The 20912-nt window shown below is 43.7% G+C and overlaps 1 protein-coding gene across 1 annotated transcript in view; it reads right to left on the reverse strand.

Moving 5' to 3' along the window:
- Nucleotides 1-3877: 3877 nt before the first annotated feature.
- LOC112068684 (dynein axonemal heavy chain 8) overlaps nt 3878-20912 on the reverse strand; it is a 56518-nt gene continuing 39483 nt past the window's right edge. The window contains exons 63-93 of the mRNA XM_070438271.1: nt 18173-18326; nt 15790-15954; nt 15376-15602; nt 15091-15209; nt 14849-14952; nt 14537-14713; nt 14145-14312; nt 12878-13093; nt 12011-12148; nt 11757-11884; nt 11393-11564; nt 10997-11152; nt 10616-10771; nt 10263-10445; nt 10015-10120; nt 9582-9834; nt 8030-8220; nt 7795-7916; nt 7568-7686; nt 7208-7410; nt 7048-7121; nt 6795-6947; nt 6461-6616; nt 6244-6360; nt 6059-6160; nt 5782-5942; nt 5515-5671; nt 5102-5254; nt 4722-4911; nt 4396-4517; nt 3878-4304 (exon numbers count right to left, since the gene is read on the reverse strand). Of these exons, the coding sequence (XP_070294372.1) occupies nt 4017-4304; nt 4396-4517; nt 4722-4911; nt 5102-5254; nt 5515-5671; nt 5782-5942; nt 6059-6160; nt 6244-6360; nt 6461-6616; nt 6795-6947; nt 7048-7121; nt 7208-7410; nt 7568-7686; nt 7795-7916; nt 8030-8220; nt 9582-9834; nt 10015-10120; nt 10263-10445; nt 10616-10771; nt 10997-11152; nt 11393-11564; nt 11757-11884; nt 12011-12148; nt 12878-13093; nt 14145-14312; nt 14537-14713; nt 14849-14952; nt 15091-15209; nt 15376-15602; nt 15790-15954; nt 18173-18326 (4930 nt within the window). The 3' untranslated portion in view covers nt 3878-4016. The remainder of the gene's footprint in view (nt 4305-4395; nt 4518-4721; nt 4912-5101; nt 5255-5514; nt 5672-5781; nt 5943-6058; nt 6161-6243; nt 6361-6460; nt 6617-6794; nt 6948-7047; nt 7122-7207; nt 7411-7567; nt 7687-7794; nt 7917-8029; nt 8221-9581; nt 9835-10014; nt 10121-10262; nt 10446-10615; nt 10772-10996; nt 11153-11392; nt 11565-11756; nt 11885-12010; nt 12149-12877; nt 13094-14144; nt 14313-14536; nt 14714-14848; nt 14953-15090; nt 15210-15375; nt 15603-15789; nt 15955-18172; nt 18327-20912) is intronic.

Here is a 20912-nt window from a genome sequence, read left to right on the forward strand (position 1 = left end):
CCCACAGCATGATGCTGCCACCACCATGCTTCAACGTAGGGATGGTGCCAGGTTTYCTCCAGACATGACGCTTGGCATTCAGGCCAAAGAGTTCAATCTTGGTTTCATCAGACCAGAGAATCTTGTTTCTCATGGTCTGAGAGTCCTTTAGAAGCCTTTTGGCTAACTCCAAGCAGGCTGTCATGTGCCTTTTACTGAGGAGTGGCTTCCGTTTGGCCACTCTACCAAAAAGGCCTGATTGGTGGAGTGCTGCAGAGATGGTTATCCCATCTCCACAGAGGAACTCTAGAGCTCTGTCAGAGTGACCATCGGGTTCTTGGTCACCTCCCTGACCAAGGCCCTTCTCCCCCGATTGATCAGTTTGGCCGTGCTGCCAGCTCAAGGGAGAGTCTTGGTGGTTCCAAACTTCTTCCATTTAAGAATGATGGAGGCCACTATGTTCTTAGGGACCTTCAATGCTGCAGACATTTTTTGGTACCCTTCCCCAGATCTGTGCCTCAACACAATCCTGTCTCGGAGCTCTACAGACAATTCCTTTGACCTTATGGCTTGGTTTTTGCTCGGACATGCACTGTCAACTGTGGGACCTTTATATAGACAGGTGTGTGCCTTTCCAAATCATGTCCAATCAACTGAATTTACCACAGGTGGACTCAAGGATGATCAATGGAAACAGGATGCACCTGAGCTCAATTTTGAGTCTCACAGCAAAGGGTCTGAATACTTATGTTAATAAGGTATTTGTTTATTTTTAATACATTTGCAAAAATTTCTAAAAACCTGTTTTCGCTTTGTCATTATGGGGTATTGTGTGTAGATTGATGAGGAAAAAATGCCATTTAGTCCATTTTAGAAKAAAGCTGTAACGTAACAAAATGTGGAAAAAGTCAAGGGGTCTGAATACTTTCCGAATGCACTGTAGATCTTGCCTAAATARCAGGAATCAGATTGTATAGTCAACTTTCCTGCCAGCTCTTGACTATGGTGAAACCATTTACCAGATTGCAGCTGCCRCTACTCTTAAACCTTTGGCTGCTGTCTACCATAACGCCCTTTTTGTTTACAAAGGGAATAATGACGTGATTCGGAATGAGACACTGATCTCAATTGGGCTACCCTKAATAAATAAAAGTAAAACGAATAATACTTTTTTTTWAAGTCGCACGCACGTTTCAGGGGTCGTCACTAGTTACCACAATCATAAACCCTGCCTATTTCTACAATTTATCTTCTTAAAATCAGATTTTAAACCACAACCATACCCTTAGACACACTTCTAACCCTATCTCTAACCTTAAACGAAGACAAAAAAAAMAACATTTTTGTTTTCATACATTTTTACTATATTGCCAATATTTACCCCCTGGCAATATACCTTTTKGGGATGTAGTCCGCCATAAAACCCTACAGAAGAAGAAAACAGTTCCAAAGAGGACCTCTACTTTCCCCCATTTACTGAGGAAAATATGACAGGGATGTATTCATTACACTGATTCCACTACTCCAAATACTCTTCGATGTGACATAAAAGCTGTTGGGATGTTGTAATTCATTTTAATTGTTCCYCCAGCTGCTAAACTACAACTTCCGTTTAAGAACAATACGGAACTCAAACAGCGTTTAGAGTACACGGTTTCTGTTGCATCAGCGTAATGAAATCACCCTAGCTCTTCATCCCTGGCTGTTGGTTTCCACTAGTTAAAATATCCTAATGGACTATATCGTAAAAATGAATAACTAAAACGAGCTTTTTGGTCTTAATTTAAGGTTAGGCATAAGGTTAGCAGTGGTTAAAGTTTGTAACTTGCATCTTCCGGGTGGCGCAGTGGTCTAGGGCACTGCATCGCAGTGCTAGCTGCGCCACCAGAGTCTCTGGGTTCACGCCCAGCCTCTGTCGCAGCCGGCCGCAACCGGGAGGTCCGTGGGGCGACGCACAATTGGCATAGCGTCGTTAGGGTGGGTTTGGCCGGTAGGGATATCCTTGTCTCAGTATGTAAAATGTAATAAAATGTATGCACTCTACTGTAAGTCGCTCTGGATAAGAGCGTCTGCTAAATGACTAAAATGTAAATGTAATGTAATGTAACTAGTGACGACCCTGAGTTATCGGTTGAGTCAAGTTTATTTCCCTGCGCTTTACGACACAACAGACGTCATTACTTACGCCCGAACCGGAACAGGAAGTAAACAACCCGGGGTTAGTTATAAATACCTTTGCCGAAGTAGAACAACATATTTTAAGATCTGTTTAACGGATTTCTCACATCACTCTTTGTGACAGTGAAACTTTGAATTCTATCAATGCATTGAAAGCACCTTATATAACATTTCCGCTTTTGATTTCACACAATCGAGGGGCAATTTGCTAGAACAAAGTGACGTCTCAAATCAGTCTAGCTAGCTAGTTCGCTAGCTATCAGTGCTTGATACCCGTCGTGCACAGTGCATACATTGTCACACAGTCTTTCATTTCTGCATGAGTATGAATCAGAAGTTGTTAGCATTAGCAAAAGCTTGCAAAGTTCAGAGCCCCGTACAAGGGCTTGTGAGATGCAGCCCATAACAACACCTGGCAGTGGAAGCACTTTGAAGTCAGCCAGTTGGGAGTCAACAGCTGATAAAGACGCACAGGAGTTGACAAAACATCAGATGCCTGCTGTACCTCAGGCTACAGGGACTTTACAGTGTGGGGTAGGCTAAACACAAAAAAACGACAACTTCAGGCACTGATGTAGCGTCATGGCATAGATCGTTTATTTCAATTCCACCCCTCAATGTTCGCTAACTAACTCGTGATTCTCTTCACTTTTTTAGGATGACTGTCTGCTGGACTGCATTCTGGGTCGAAGGCTTGGTTCAAGGCAACTTGGTTTTGCAAACCGGACTTTGCTGAAGGTGTTGCTTTGGCTGGTTCTGCTTGGGCTGTTCGCTGAGCTGGCCTTCGGGTTGCCTTTCTTCCTAATCTCCCTCTTCTACTGGCTCTACCAGGGGCTGCGGAGCCCAGCTAAACGTCAACCTGGAGAACTGAGCGCTTACTCAGTATTCAACCCTGACTGTCAGCCTCTCATGGGCACCCTCACAGCAGAGCAGTTGGACTGTGAAATGGGAATACTTCAGCTAACCATGTAAAGGAATAGCTACAGATTGTAACACCAGATAATGTGATTTAAATCCCCCAAATTGGTATCCATTATACTGGGAGTTACAGGTTGGTAGTATTTGGTGTTGCACTGAATTTTCAACCAACCTTTGATGCTGCCTTCGGCCTCSATTCGTGGAAACGGGAGTCTCATAAGATGACCTTGTCTAGTTGCAGGGTGTCCGTTTGAATTTCTAAAATACTTGTATTTTTTTGCTCTATGAAGTAATCCAACAATGTGTACGCCGCCATCTTGTCTATTTCAAGTTCTCTCATTGATCAAGACCGGCGTCTGTCATGACATGCAGCACTTTGGGGTGGATCAATGAGAGAAGACTTGAAATAGACAAGATGACAACATACACATATAGTTGGATTACTTCATGGAGCAAAAAAATATTTATTTKAATAATGGTGCATTTTCTTAATTCAAAGGGACCCCACCCCCTGCAACTGGACAAGGACATTTTGAGACTCTTCCACGAATCGAGGACAAATACAGTATCGCCAAGCTAAATTGGTCTTAAATTCAGTGCTACACCAAACAGTACCTAACCTGTAACTCCCAGTATAATGGATACTACATTTTTTGGGTTAAATCACATTTTCTGGTGTTATAATATGTAGCTAGTTAAGGAACTTTTTGAAATGTGAGCGAGTTGTGATTTTTCTGTTAAGATTATCTTATGATGCTTGGATGCACCTCGACTCTTTCAATGAACGAAACACTAGTATTGGTTGTGATGTAAAACTGCTTGTTAATTCCATAAAAATGTCTACATCTCACTAGTTGGATTTTTTWATATTTTATTTGTGTTACTTGAGTGAAACCACACAGGGTTACACAAACACCCAAAAAATACTGAGAAGTTGTCCATCATTTGATGTCACAGAGCAAGGCAACACCACGTAAGATCCAGTGATCGGGTGACTGCACCGTGCGTATCACAACCCCTGTGATGTAGGTGAGGTCTGTGCGCCGAGGCTTCTTGTAGACGGGGCAGATGTAGAACTTGGGGTCCTTGGGGGCAGTGGAGTTGATGGCGAACATGTGAATCACAGGCAGGGGGCAGAACAACACCTTGGGAGTGGCTTCGATGAGACGGCAGTTCCTTCTGTCCCAGCCGGCCCCGTCCAGGTACAAACCGTAGACGTAGACCCCCTCCTGAGAGACAGAGAATGATGGATGGTAAAGAGGGAAAGCTGTATCTTGTACATGTGTTGTCAATGATAGTATTTTGCATGAGGCTACTTACAGCAGGAGAGGCAGTGATCTCCTCCTTGCTCTGCTTCAGCACATCATTATGCAGGGTGACTGTGTCCAGAGCCCAGCCCTTGTGAGCCCTGGTTACCTCCTGCCTCATGGCAGTCAGGAAACCTATAGCCATACAGAGGGCGCAAACATAAAGAGATAGGATTATAATGACATATCTAACAAATGTAATCGATCTTCAGTGATGTAATAGGATGAAGACATGACAAGCTAATTTATGCTGAACTGTATTTTGAATATTACAAGTAAATTGAACTTACCCTGCAAGTTTGATCAGTTAGCCTAATTCACGGTTTGAACGAGACTCACCCTGGGGRTTGAAGAAGCCAGTCATCCAGAAGGTCTTGGGTCTGCCTTCAAACACCCAGCTGTAGAACTGTGTGTTCCTCTCCAGCAGCTCGGTGAACCAGAAGCCCAGAGTGGACGACTCCCACGAGATCTTCTTCCACATGTTGGGGATGCGTGCATCAAACATGTTGTCCAGGGCGTCACGCAGGTTCTAGGAGGTAAAACATGAATATGACATTGAATATTTAAGCATCAAAATAACACACAATTTCATACATTGTTATTACATATTTCTAAGCTATAAAACTCTAAATATTAATTTGAAATATAACACAATTAAAGTGTTAACATGTAATATAGTCGTAATACATTATAGTGGTCATTCTAGCCAGCTCTCTTACTTCGCTCATGATGATGGTACCGTCGATGGCGAGTTTGAGGTCGACCAGACTGGTGCGCACCACTCCGATGATCCGCTGCATGCGATCCACCTCTTGGCGTAGGAAGATGTTCATGGAGTTCAAGGCACCCATCTTCACCAGCCTGGCTTTCACCTACAGTACACATCACAATATAATTTGTTGTGTGAGCATACAGTGTATTCGCTCATTACAGCCAAGGGCTGGTTTCCCAAAAGCATCTTAAGACTAAGTCCATCATTAGAACCATATGGGGTGTTCAGTAAGTGGAAAACATTTTGAAACAGGGAGTTATTACTGTAATTTGTACAATGAGAACATAGATTTGTATTATTCGTTGCAAAACATTTTGCTACATTGTGTTCCTGTCCTTCATAAACAGAGTGAGCACTGACCTCATGGGGTACGTAGTTGGGGGGCAAYTTCTCCAGCATGTCCTCTGCCAGTCTGTAGACAATGGACTCTCTGGTCTCCCCTGCTCCTCCTCCACTTTCCTTGGGCTGGATGTTGGTGATGGTGTCCAGCACCTCAGCAGACGTGTTGGTCTGATATCTGAACAAGAATCGGTATATAATATGAATGTATTCATATTGAGTATTAAGACTAACACACAGCATAGAAATGATAAGAGAGAAGCGTTGTGATGATCAACGGTGTCTTACGTAATGTCTGCGTTGGGRTGCAGACCAAAGACCTGAGGTGTGTCCAGTGCAGGCAGGGTGGCGATGTACTCCATGTACTGCTCCACTGTCTTACACACAGGCACTTTGTATCCAGTGTAGAAGCAGAACGTCGGCTCAAAGATCTTGTCATTGAACCACACCTGTTGGGGAACACATGATGCTTAGAACACAAAGTCTGTGCTTCCCACAYGATTACCCACATGTACAACAGATTTATCAAGACAGTTGTGTTAACTGAAAAGGAAAATGACATTACCCGAGAGAAACAGTTGAGCAGCCGCTTGTCRTAGTCATCAGTGACCCTTCCTCCATACTGCACCTCCCCTAACATGTAACGCACCGTGACCCATGAGACACCCTGGAGAAAAACGTTACGTGTAGGTCTGTGAGCACACTATAGTCACTGTAGCTTCAGATAGACCTAGACTATTTTGATAGTACCTTCTTGGGGCTGCATTCATCCAAGTGGTTCTGGACAAACTGCACACTGGCTGTGAAGTCGGCYGAGTTGAACTCATACGGGATGTTCCAACCCAGGGGCCCGAATTTACGACGTTCCTACAACAGAGTAACAGACCAGGCAAAATCAGTAAATTACATTAAATACAGTATATATCTAGAAATATGAATGCATCAAGACAGTGGGCTGAGTCTGTACCTGCACCACAGTGTGTAGGAAGGCTACGTTGTAAAGCATGGGTTTCCACATGGGCAGGTTGCAGATTTCCAGCTGATCCTGAGAGATTCCGGCAAACGTACGCTTCAAGCCAGCCCGCACCCCCTGGGGGGGATCATTGGTGAACTTGATAGAGGACTGGAAGAAAGAAAATAATCATGTCAGTAAATATTTATTCTTAGACATAAGGGWTGTGATTAGGACAATATAGCAATTCTGGATTTTGGCTAGGGGATAGGTCCGTTTCACATGGAGAATGTAATATTGTTGGGGAGATTACTGGTCTTGTCTGAGTAGGTGTATACAGGGCCTTTACCTGTAACAAGGTGATGGAGAAGCGGTCGTGGGGCTCGGTGGTGATCCACACTCTGAAGCTGTCGTGCATGGTCTCCACTGTGGTGACGGTCTCCAGCAGCTCATCCATGAACTCCAGGCCCAGATGGCAGTTCTGGAGCAGGACCCAGCCACCCTTGTGTGTACACACACAAACACTTTTAGCTATGTGAAAACATTTGTATATGCTGTATACTACATTTATTTACAAAGAGTTGAATGTCAGAAGCCCTCACTTGTGTCATTGACATCTGTAAGAGCCTTCTTGCATGGATCTCCTGACCTTGGCCCATTGATATCGCTCTGAACTCTGCAACAAATAAACACAATATCACAATGACAGTATTGTCAGTGACTTGTTAGTGATTCATTCAGGGTGATAGGCATAGGGCTAACCTAGCCGGAGTTTCTTGGCCAGAGCGTCGATCTGGTTGGTGGGATCAGAGCCCATAGAGAGGAAGCAGATGAGGGGGGTGCGGGTGTCGCTCTCCTCCCAGGTACTCTCCAGGTTCAGGATGACAGGCTCAGCGAACCTCATGCCCATCGAGTCTCCAACGTACTTCCTGGCCTGGGACAGGGTGCGGTCAGGGCACCATGATCTGTGAGGAGAGTACAACCAAACCTGGGTTCGAACCTGAATGCGCTAGCCACAACCTCAAGAGAGATCTGTTTATAACAGGCTTGTAAGAGGCCTACAAAGGACTTAGTAAAAAAAAAATAAGTGTAAAATATTGATGTTGAGAAGCAGGAGCTCACCTGATGAGCAGTAGTTTATGGAAGACATCCAAGGAGTCGTTGTATCCATCAGGAATCACACCATCCTCAGGGTTGTCCATGTCAAACCACACCTTCCAGCCCTTCTCATTACGAGACACCTATAAGATGAATAGAGAAGTAAAGTCAATGCAGTGTACTCCTCAGACAAAGCTGTGACCATTGCTAATGATAGAATTAATAAAGGGTACTGTAGTGTTCAGCCCCACCTGGTTCATGATCTCAGTGAACTGTGACAGTTTGCTGAGTTCCACCAAGTTGAGCCAGGTCAGATCCAGGATCCAACGGAACGGCTTGGAAGGACAYGCCTTCAGGTCTAAAGCAGCACCCCCTATAACACACAGAGAACATTACATATGTACTACTACTAAACCATTACTTTTTTCCTACACTGCTACCTATACAGAGATCTGTTAACTAGGATCAGTAGTGAGGATCTGATACCTTTGATGAGGATCTGGAACTCGTTCTGCTTGACGTTGTTCTTCTGCAGGTCGATCTTGAGCGCCAACAGCAGGGTGAAGATGAACTTGTGGTTTTCGTAAAGCCCTCGGACAGTGTAGCGGAACACCTCGAAGGACAGGTACTCGATGATGTTAGCAATACGCTTCTGAGTGAGAGGAGACTTGTCTGACCTGCATGAGGAAAAAACAAACAATAAAAGGTTCAAATCTAGAGGTTGTTCTTTTATACATTTATAAACGCTGTTGTGTATTTAGATTTAGGCCTATGCCATTTGTCAGGCTCATCTTTTTCCGTTTGTWTGGACCAGGGGTCTCTAACAGGTCGATCACAAGCTACCAGTAGCTCCCAGCCCACCTATGAGTAGCTCGGCAAACAATTCTGAAAGTACAAGCAATTTYCGAGTGTTCCRCCACAAACGGTCATAAAAAAAATAGCMCAAATATCAGACAGTAGCTGGGAGCTTGCTATCTAATCAACGCAGCATTGTCATTATCCCACCCCTGGTTAACCACTATTGGCTAAAAAGCCAAACCTAACACAATATCTGCCAATTACTTTCAGCAATACTGCCCCTGTCTGTCTGTGTGATGTGTGCRTATGTCAATCACTCCGTGTGTTGCCAGTTGATGTGATAACCGTCTTCTGGGTTGACTGAAATACTTYCCCCAAAACATTCTCAATTAAATGCTAACTGCAAAGTAGGCTTACCTGGCAGAAGTACACTGAGTATACAAAACATTAAGAACACCTGCTCTTTCCACGACATAGACTGATCATGTGAAAGTTATGATCCCTTATTGATGTCACTTGCTAAATCCACTTCAATCAGTATAGATGAAGGGGAGGAGACGAGTTAAAGAAGGATTTTACATTTTTGAGACAATTGAGACATGGATTGTGTATGTGTGTCATTTAGAGGGTGAATGGGCAAGACAAAAGATTTAAGTGCCTTTGAACTGAGTATGGTAGTAGGTGCCAGGYGSACCGGTTTGTGWYAAACCTGCATGAACAAGTGTRATTTTTGAAAGTGAAAAACAAAACAAAATCAAAAACCAGGAAAAAATTAAACTGATAACATAATTTGGGGAAAGAAAAGCAGAGTTRCTTATGAACCCTTATTTTACCAGGTATATTGGGAGAAAACATAGTGCACTGCTTTCTCTTGTACACTAAGGACCTGGGGAAGAGTTACAGGGGAGAGGARAAGAGAAGAATGTGCCTATTTGAAAGCTAGAAGAAAAAGAGTAGCTCRCGACATGTTTTATTTCTTAAAAGTACCTCTCTTGCTAGAAAAGGTTGGAGACCCCTGGTATGGACTGATATAATGTGAGTGTACACAAACTTGATCAAAAAAATTATTAAAGRGTAAACAAGTGGGTGAATTTGCTATGTGTTCTGTGTACTGAGGGATTTGATCAGGAAAATTTGGATTTTGGGATAGGTCCATTTCTAATATATTTGTATGACGGATAAATATCTGAAAAGCAGGAATTCCTGATTAATCAGGAAAAATCCCATCCCTGGTACTGACTTGGCCATTGAGAGGTCAAAGATCTTGAGGAACTGTGCCAGGGAGGTCTGGTACATGACGTTGACCATGCTCATCTCAGTGATGAGGAAGTAGAGGATGCTGCCACGCGAGGCAGCCGGCCGGTACTCCTCTGAAGCCGTGTTGATCTTCACCTCCGTCTCGGCTGCCACGTGCAGCTTCTCGCTCACCTCGGCCGCCGTCAGCTTGGTTACCGACAGGATGCCAATCATGGACTCGTCATCCACCAGGGAACCTTGACACACACAGATGCACGCATGCACCCACACATAGACAGAAACACACAGAAAGACACATAAACACAGACAGACACCACACACACAAACATGCAGATTGAGCAGTCTGAGTATCTGAAACATTACCCAAACATCAGATGTAACACTTAATATGATTTGTTTATCCTAGGAGTCAATACCCTTGGTGGAGCTGAGCTTGTACAGCAGGTTATCCTCCAACTCCTTCATCTTCCTCTTATTGGCCGTCACATCCTCCATTAGCTTGACTCTCTCTGCCTCCAGCTCCTGTTACARTACCATCAGAGCATCCATGTAACGTATTGCCGACAACACCAAAACCAATGCCTCTGAAGTCCTGAGGGAAAATGTTCACATAGCTTTTATAAAGGGGTTATGAATGGTTTATAAAGTGTTAATGAAGGCTTACGTATTTCTCGGTGAGGATGACTCGGCCCAGCAGCTGGTTCTCCAGACCCTTCATGGTGACAGTGAAGTCTATAATGGAGGTCTTGGCGCTGACCTCGGGCGTGTACGCCGGGTTAGGCAGCTTGGTGGTGATGTAGAGCTGGAAGCCATCCATCACGTCGGTCTCCTTGTCTCCCACTTTCACCTACAACCAATGAGCACAGGTTTGAATGGGAGCTTAATTTCCCAATTAGCTTGGCATCCAAACGGATTTCGCTACATTTCATGGTGAACACAGTGTTCAGTCTGGTTTAACCAGGCTATTTCACAACACTGCTGTTCAAGTCAAACTGATCTGAGAGCTGTGGTATGTACCTTATAGGTGGAGCCGGACTTGATGAAGTTTTTCTCCAGCACGTTGTCCAGGGCGGGGTCCAGATCCTCTCGGACGTCCTCGATGAGCAGCGGTCGTCCCATCGACAGACTGTCCTCCAGGTGGGTACGGAAGTACTTGTGGTTGAGGGACGTGACCTGCAAGAGATATCATGGTCGTGTTCAGTAGGGGAAAACAAAATGGTGTGTTCCTATTGGATACATTCATGTAGTACCTCCCAGTTTCATTCTGTTTTAAAACACTTTCTACCTACTAAACATGGCTAGTCATGAGTTCTTGGGAATACATTGAACCAATACATTTAGTTTTCACACTGGTGGGTTTGTTTGTAAGAGTGTGAATGTGAGAAGTGAGTGGCTTACCTGCAGATCATTGGCTTTTTCTTTCTTTTTAATCCACGCCTTGCCCTGGGTCTGAGGGTCGATGAGGAGAGGGAACCTCGTGGCCTTGGTCACGATGATGCCGTTCTGCACTGACAAGTCGTCTCCAGGCAGTCCCTGTAGGTTCCACTCGCTTATCTGACACACAGAAAAGGAAAGGATGTTTCAGTGTGGTGCTTTGGGACATAACAAAACACATTTCGTACAACTTCTAGTTCAGTGAAATGGATACTAAGAACCACTTTGGAAATAAGTGTTTTCATTAATATTTTAACGTGTTATCCTCTGGGATTCAAATGCAAATTTTGTCGATGCCTGTTTTGTTTGCAACTCAAAAGTAAAATTCAATTCACTACTGCGTTCATGATCTTTTCTTACAGTAGGGGGGTCCACCAGCATAGAGATAATATTGAGGTTATCAGTGAAAGGGATTTTCCTCTTGCGGAGCTCTGCTTCCCAGATGTCCTTTAGGAGCATGTTGCGGAAGTTCTGGTTGAAGGGTCCACAGTACGACAGGAAGCCAGTGAGCTGGAGGACATCCCCTACGAGTCTATCCAAGAGACGAYAACAGATGGTCAAGGGTCACATTGAAAAGCCTCTGATGGAAAGAACTGAGCATTGATATTGTCTGTAGTTTATTGTATTACATTGCATGAAATCTTTGTACATAGTAACAATGACTTCAGTCAAAACACTGAAAGTAAAGAAACTTGATGCTATCCCTCTCTTATCTGTAACCTGCCTGTTGATCTGTGATTTAAACTGTTTGCTCTGCTCTGTCCAGCGCACTTTCTCTCCACTAAGCCCATCAATGAGTGCTGACGCTGCCACCATTTTATTCCTGCACATCTCTGCATCGTCCAGCAAATCCTGTAAAGCATCACAAAATCAACTATTTGAACTACATTCTATTCTGCTATTCTATCTATATATTTATATTTATTTTGCAATATTCCTAATTTAAGAATACATTATTTTTTAAGGATTGGACCTCACCTGTTTCTCTTTCATAGCAGCATCRAACTTGGCCTGTACTTTGTCCAACTCGGCCTGTTTCTCATCCAGCTGAGACTGAGCACTTGCTAGCTCGGAATTGGCTATTGACAGTCTGCCCTCTTGGATAATCAAGTTAGCCTGTCCACACAYGTGGAGAAAAACTACTGTTCACAATGCTTATCAAAAGGAAAAGGGGGATACCTAGTCAGTTGTACAACTGAATGAATTCAACTGAAATGTGTCTTCCACATTTAACCCAACCCCTCTGAATCAGAAAGGTGCGGGTGTCACGGCCGTGAAAAGAAGAGGACCAAGGTGCAGCGTGGTGAGCGTACATACTTTTAATAGTAGATGTCGCCAACAAAACAATAAACAATACCAAAACAAACCGTGACGCTTAAGGCTAAGTGCCATCAAACAACGTTAACTTCCCACAAAGACAGGTGGAAAAAAGWGATACCTGAGTATGGTTCTCAATCAGAGACAATGATAAACAGCTGCCTCTGATTGAGAACCACACCCGGCCAAACACAAAGAAATAGAAAACATAGAAATAAAGAATGCCCACCCTAGTCACACCCTGGCCTAACCAAAATAGAGAATAAAAGCCTCTCTATGGCCAGGGCGTGACAGCGGGGGACTGCCTTAATCGACATCCGTCATCGGTGCCCGGTGAACAGTGGGTTAAACTGCCTAGCTCAGTGGCAGAACGACAGATTTTTACCTTGTCAGCTCGGGGATTCAATCCAGCAGGTCCATTTCGGTTACTGGCCCAACACTCCAATATATCGGATCACACACACACACAAATAGTGTTCCCATGCTACTTCATGGAGGGTAGAATCATTCAGCTTATGTTCCCCGTACCTTGAGTGGCAGCACTTCCTTGTTGATGCCGAAGAAGGTGGCCATGGCGGAGGTCCAGGAGAGCAGGCCTGCCACGTTGCCGCACACTTTCTTGGCACACTCAAACGTGTAGTCCTCCATCTGGAAGTAGGGCTGCAGTAGCTCTACCATCTCCTCGTTGATGCTGTCCTTGGGGAACTGCTGCAGTGACGCCATGAAACCACTGGCGCTCATCAGCTACAAAGGCAAATTTAAAGAAAATACAGAAGGCCGGCAATTGAAGTAACACAAAGGACACAGCTCATAAGCTAAAGCACATAGAGGGGGAGGGGGGCTTTGACCAAAACCAAGACATTAGCTACAACAAACCAAACCAAAACATTAGCTACAACAAACCAAATCAAGACATTAGCTACAACAAACCAAACAGACATTAGCTACAACAAACCCAAACCAGATAATGAGCTACAACAAACCAAACCAAGAATGAGCTACAACAAACCAAACAATAAATGGCTACACAAACAAACCAAACATTAGCTACAACAAACCAAATCAAACATTAGCTACCAACAAACCAAACCAAGACATTAGCTACAACAAACCAAACCAAGACATTAGCTACAACAAACCAAAACCAAGAAATGAGCTACAAACAAACCAACCAAGAATGAGCTACAACAAACCAAACCAATACATTAGCTACAACAAACCAAACCAATGACATTAGCTACAACAAACCAACCAATCCATATGCTACAACAACCAACAATCTTCAAGGCTACAACAAACCTAACCATGGCATTCAGCTACAACAAACCAAACCAATACATTAGCTACAACAAACCAAACCAGGGCATTAGCTACAACAAACCAAACCGAGACATTAGCTACAACAAATCAAAGCAAGACATTAGCTACAACAAACCAAACCAATACAATAGCTACTACAAACCAAACCAAGACATTAGCTACAAYAAACCAAACCAAGACRGCTACAAYAAACCAAACCAAGACATTAGCTACAACAAACCAAACAATTAGCTACAACAAATCAAATCAATATACAGAGACGGGACTGGGAATGTAAATGTAACGTCTGAGTGATTATCTGATGGTTTGATGTGGTGTATAGTGTAAAATCTTGGTAAAAATAATATTCTTCTCCGAGGACAATATATCAAGGCCTCTTATATTCTATTTTGTTGTACTATTATAACCAGAGTCATACATAGAGAGATGTAGAGATCTATGAGTCTGGTAGAGTCTAGAATGGAGGCTTTCTGACCTTGAGTGCCTCTCCCCAGGAGGGCTTGTGGCAGGGCCTCTCTGGGTCCATGGTGATGGTGTCCAGCTTCTTCTGGAAGAGCAGCACACAGCAGTCCATGATCCTCATGATGAGGTGGGGAGGTTTGGCCAGCTTCCTCACCGTGGCTACGTCAGCCGCTTTAATGGTCTAAGGAGAATATATAACAGAGTTGAGATCATTAGGGAATGTAACAGAAAACATTTTGCAAAAGGAAAAAAGTTGCGGTAGTACCATCCCTATTTCAGTCCTTTTTCTTCTGTTTTGTTACCTACTGAACATGACCCGAAATGACAAGAAACAATTTCAAATGGCCCAAAATATATATATTTTTTGTTTTTCAAATGGATCTTTTCATGTACAGTAAGACTCACATTCAGAGCGGCCTCTGCCTCCTCTAAAGCCGGTTTAGCTGCTTTCAGCTTGACCTCTGCAAAGGCTTTCTCCTTCTCAATGCCTTCCACAATCTTCAGGGCTCTGTCCTTTACAATCTGGACCTCAGCCTTTACGATGGTGGCTGCTTCAGCACTTACTGTCACCTCTGCCAGCACCTGTACAGACAAGACAACAAATCAGCAGGCAAACTTTACATGCATGTATTCTGTGAATGGATGTGAAAGGGTGATTCCTACATAGAAATATAATGAAATTCTATTTTTATGGTTTCTATTTTATTTCCCATTTACCTTGTCTGCTTTGATGGAGGCCAGAGCCAGCTCTTTCTCCTTAACAACCAGGTCTTTGGACAGCTGAGCCACAGACTCGCTAGCCTCCAACAGTTTGGTCAGACCTGCAATACAAAGCATTTACACAACACTGCAATCTGACAAGAAATCCCAACATTTATTTTCTTTACAATATAATAAGCAGTTAGTTCGAAGTTCATCATTATGCCTTAGCTAGTAGCCACTCAATTGGATTTCCATACCAACATTCATGCGCTCAGCCAGTGTGTTGATAAAGTTGTAATTTTCACTGTATACCGTCTTGTATCCATTGATGAAAGACAGGTAGGATTTAGGGGTCACATGAGTTCTTCTTCGGAACCTGGGGTGGAAAAATTAAAACACACACGTCGGTTATTCCGGCAGGCTTTGGGTATAAGAAATGGATGCCATTTATCTGGCATGTACATTCTTGTCATTTATAAATATAAATGTGGATTTAAGACTAGATTTGCATTTGAGTTCCCAACTTCAGTCAACTACAATACCTGTCAAAGTAGCTCTCGCAGGTGACGGACACTTTATCATGGTATATGCCCATGGTCTGTACCACCGCGGCTTTGACCTCGGGGGAGCACACCATGTGGAAGTCAGAGAGGAAGTACTGGGACACGGCCACTAAAGCCTCGCTGGGCCAGGGAGTGAACCAGTCCATAGTACAGCCTGAGATCAGACCTGGGAACTTCAGGGAGCGCGAACGGAACTTCTCACCAACCTGTCAGGGGAAATAAAGGGATGGATGGATGAATACGAACAAATGTAATTTCACTCTGCCCTCAACGGCTGATGCCAGCAAACCTCTCTATGGAACTACTCTGGAATACTACATAACAAACTCCTGAATTCTTGAGAGACAATCATGGAGGTGGTGTTTTTATGTTTCCGGTATTACTAAATCATACCGGAGAGAAGCAAAGAACCACGTGCAGGTTCTTCCTGGCTCGGGAGATAAAGTAGTCGTACAGGTTGTCGAAGGTGGGCGGGACGCGAGGCAACTCTTTCTTCATTACACCAATGAGGTTCTGAGTGATCTCGTCTAGCTCGTCACGAGCAAACAGGTTGGACACCTAAACACAACAAGCATAATAATTAAGAATGACAAATTGGAAATTTTCTTTTACTAGAGTAGCGTTAGAATAATGATAGATAACATTAGAGTAACTTKATTACAGGGGAAAATAATAAAGGAAAATATATTTCAAAAATATATGTATATATACAGTACCAGTCAAACGTTTGGACACCTACTCATTCCAAGGGTTTTCTCTTMTTTTTTTTACTATTTTCTACATTGTAGAATAATGGTGAAGACATCAACACAATGAAATAAGTRTTAAACAAATCAAAATGTATTTTAGATTCTTCAAAGTAGCCACCCTTTGCCTTGATAACAGCTTTGAACACTCTTGGCATTCTCTCAACCAGCTTCATGTGGAATGCTTTTCCAACAGTCTTGAAGGAGTTCCCACATATGCTGAGCACTTGTTGGCTGCTTTTCCTTCACTCTGCGGTCCAACTCATTCCAAACCATCTCAATTTGGTTGAGGTCGGGTGATTGTCGAGGCCAGGTCATCTAATGAAGCACTCCATCACTCTGCTTCTTGGTCAAATAGCCCTTACGCAGCCTGAAGGTGTGTTGGGTCATTGTCCTGTTGAAAAACAAATTATAGTCCCACTAAGCGCAAACCAGATGGGATGGAATATCGCTGCAGAATGCTGTGGTAGCCATGCYTGTTAAGTTTGCCKTGAATTCTAAATAATTCACTGACAGTGTCACCAGCAAAGCACCCCCACACCATCACACCACCTCCTCCATGCTTCATGGTAGGAACCACACATGCGGAGATCATCCGTTCACCTACTCTGCGTCTCACAAAGTCACAGCGGTTGGAACCAAAAGTCTCAAATTTGGACTCATCAGACCAAAGGACAGATTTCCACCGGTTTACAGTCCATTGCTTGTGTTTCTTGGCCCAAGCAAGTCTCTTCTTCTTATTGGTGTCCTTTAGTAGTGGTTTATTTGCAGCAATTCGACCATGAACGCCTGATTCATGCAGTCTCCTCTGAACAGTTGATGTTGAGATGTGTCTGTTACTTGAGCTCTGTAAAGCATTTATTTGGGCTGCAATTTCTGAGGCTAGTAACTCTAATGAACTTATCCTCTGCAGCAGAGGTTAACTAGGTCTTCCTTCCTGTGGCGATCCTCTTGAGAGCCAGTTTCCATCATAGCGCTTTGATGGTTTCGGCGACTGCACTGAAGAAACTTTAATGTTTTTGACATTTTCCGGATTGACTGACCTTCATGTCTTTTCTCTCTTTTCTCTCACGATTAACAAGACACACCTGTTATTTGAAATTTCATTGCTTGGCCTACACCTGCATTGCTTGCTGTTGGGTTTTAGGCTGGGTTTCTGTACAGCACTTTGTGGACATCAGCTGATGTAAGAAGGGCTTTATAAATACATTTGATTGATCCAGGTGACTACCTCATGAAGCTGGTGAGAGAATGCCAAGAGTGTGCAAAGCTGTCATCAAGGAAAGGGTGGCTACTTTGAAGAATCTCAAATATAAAGTATAGTTTGATTTGTTTAACACTTTTTTGTTACTACATGATTCTTTCAAATGTTCTTGAATTTTCCAGATTTGACTGACCTTCATGTCTTAAGAGAATGATTGACTGTTGTTTCTCGTTGCTTATTTGAGCTGTTTTGCCATTATATGGACTTGGTCTTTTACCAAATAAGGCTATCTTCTGTACTACCACCTACCTTTCGTCACAACACAACTGATTGGCTCAAACACATTAAGAAGGAAAGAAATTCCACATTAACTTTTAACAAGGCCCACCTGTTATGAAAATGCATTCCAGTGTGACTACCTCATGAAGCTGGTTGAGAGAATGCCAAGAGTGTGCCAAGCTTGTCCATCAAGGCAAAGGGTGGCTACTTTTGAAGAATCTCAAATATAAATATATTTTGATTTGTTTACGACCTTTTTGGTCGTACTACATGATTCCATATGTGTTATTTCATAGTGTTGATGTCTTTACTATTATTCTACAATGTAGAAAATATAAAAATAAAGAACAACCCTGGAATGAGTAGGTGTGTCCAAACTTTTGACTGGTATTGTATWWWTACTGTATATATTTACCCAAAAATATATGRGGGATTGGGATTGGAAATGATGCAGACAATTACATTGATGGAAGCTACAATCTATCTGCATTATTAAAGCTGATCTACCCCCTAAGAAATTGCAAAAAAAWAWAAAWRAATTGATCACCTCCCCAGATGAGAGCACGTTATTGAGGTACTCCAGGAAGGCCTCATCCTTGATCTCGTTGTCTGTGAAGATAAAGGTGATGCCTTTGCCGTCTGCCCCGGCTGTTCTGTAAAGGACCTTCAGGTCGTCCATCAGGTTGCTGATGTTGTACGTCCTAGTAGGAAACAGGGGCATTAGGGACCAATTCTCAGCTGGACTCCCATTATCTCCTTAGTATATGGAGCATCAATTAATTACTATTATACTTCAGACAGGAATATAAATACATGTTCAATACCATACAGCCGGTTTTGAGACTGACTTGCCTAATTTAAATGCCTGTGSAACCAGAGGGAAAATAACTCTGGAGCACCTATACTCCACACATAGAGATGCATACAAAGCTCTCCCTCGCCCTCCATTTTGAAAATCTGACCATACTTCTATCCTCCTGTTACCTGCTTACAAGCAAAAATTAAAGCAGGAAGCACCAGTGACTAGATCAATAAAAAAGTGGTCAGATGAAGCAGATGCTAAACCTCAGGACTGTTTTGCTAGCACAGACTGGAAGATGTTCTGGGATTCCTCCAATGGCATTGAAGAGTACACCACATCTGTCATTGGCTTCATCAATAAGTGCATCGATGACGTCGTCCCCACAGTGACCATACGTACATACCCCAACCAGAAACCATGGATTACAGGCAGCATCCGCACTGAGCTAAAGGCTAGAGCTGCCGCTTTCAAAGAGCGGGACTCTAACCCGGAAGCTTATAAGAAATCCCGCTATGCTCTCCGACGAACCATCAAACAGGCAAAGCGTCAATACAGGACTAAGAYTGAGTCGTACTACATCGGCTCTGACGGTCGTCGGATGTGGCAGGGCCTGCAAACCATTACAGACTACAAAGGGAAGCACAGCCGAGAGCTGCCCAGTGACACGAGCCTACTGGACGAGCTAAACTACTTCTATGCTCGGTTCGAGGCAAATAACACTGAAACATACATGAGAGCACCAGCTGTACCGGAAGACTGTGTGATCACGCTCTCCGCAGCCGATGTGAGTAAGACCATTAGACAGGTCAACATTCACAAGGCCGCATGGTGTCTTCACTGACATTTTCAACATTCACAAGGCCGCATGGTGTCTTCACTGACATTTTCAACCTCTCCCTGTCTGAGTCTGYAATACCAACATGTTTCAAGCAGACCACCATAGTGCCTGTGCAAAAGAACACGAAGGTAACCTGCCTAAATTACTACCGACCCGTAGCACTCACGTCTGTAGCCATGAAGTGCTTTGAAAGGCTGGTCATGGCTCACATCAACACCATCATCCCAGAAACCCTAGACCCACTCCAATTTGCATACCGCCCCAACAGATCCACAGATGATACAGTCTCTATTGCACTCCACACTGCCCTTTCCCACCTGGACAAAATGAACACCTATGTGAGAATGCTATTCATTGACTACTGCTCAGCGTTACACCATTGTGCCCTCAAAGCTCATCAATAAGCTAAGGACCCTGGGACTAAASACCTCCCTCTGCAACTGGATCCTGGACTTCCTGACAGGCTGCCCCCAGCTGGTAAGGGTAGGTAACAACACATCCGCCACGCTGATMCCCAACACAGGGGCCCCTCAGGGGTGTGTGCTCAGCCTCCTCCTGTACTCCCTGTTCACTCATGACTGCAGTGCCAGGCACGACTCCAACACCATCATTAAATTTGGCGATGACACAACAGTGGTAGCCCTGATCACCAACAACAACGAGACAGCCTATAGGGAGGTCAGGGACCTGGCCRTGTGGTGCCAGGACAACAACCTCTCCCTCAACGTGATCAAGACAAAGGAGATGATTGTGGACTACAGGAAAAAGAGGACCGAGCACGCCCCCCTTCTCATCGTCAGGGTTGCAGTGGAGCAGGTTGAGAGCTTCAAGTTCCTTGGTGTCCACATCACCAACAAACTAACATGGTCCAAGCACACCATGACAGTCGTGAATCGGGCACGACAAAACCTATTCCCCCTCAGGAGACTGAAAAGATTTGGCATGGGTCCTCAGATCCTCAAAAGGTTCTACAGCTGCACCATCGAGAGCATCCTGACTGGTTGCATCACTGCCTGGTATGGCAACTACTCGGCCTCCGACCGCAAGGCACTACAGAGGGTAGTGCGAATGGCCTAGTACATCACTGGGGCCAAGCTTCCTGCCATCCATGTTGTCATCTATGCATAGTCACTTTAATTAACTCTACCTACATGTACCTACTACCTCAACTAACCGGTGCCCCTGCACATTGACTCTGTAACCAGCACCACCCTGTATATATTTTTTTTTTTTTACTGCTCCTCTTTAATTACTTGTTGCTTTTATCTCTTATTCTTATCCATATTTTTTTAAACTGCACTGTCGGTTAGGGGCTCGTAAGTAAGCATTTCACTGTAAGGTCTACCTACACCTGTTGTATTCGGGCACATGTGACTAATAACATTTGATTTGATTTGCATAACACTAATTGCTGCCCTTACTATGCTACTTTCATATTTTCCAAATCCTTTGCTCACATAGAATTAGGAATTAGAATAAAATGTATTTCACAAAAAATCCTGCATAAGTAAAAACAGGAAAGGCATCACCTATGCCTCTAATGTCATTCATTCCAATTAGACTGGTTTGGATTTCCTTTACCACAATGAAGGCAATTATAATTTTATTCTGGAACTTTGAGGTTTTATGACATTGCCCCTTTAGTAA

Source organism: Salvelinus sp. IW2-2015, unplaced genomic scaffold (genome assembly GCF_002910315.2).
Source record: "Salvelinus sp. IW2-2015 unplaced genomic scaffold, ASM291031v2 Un_scaffold648, whole genome shotgun sequence".
NCBI lineage: Eukaryota > Metazoa > Chordata > Actinopteri > Salmoniformes > Salmonidae > Salvelinus > Salvelinus sp. IW2-2015.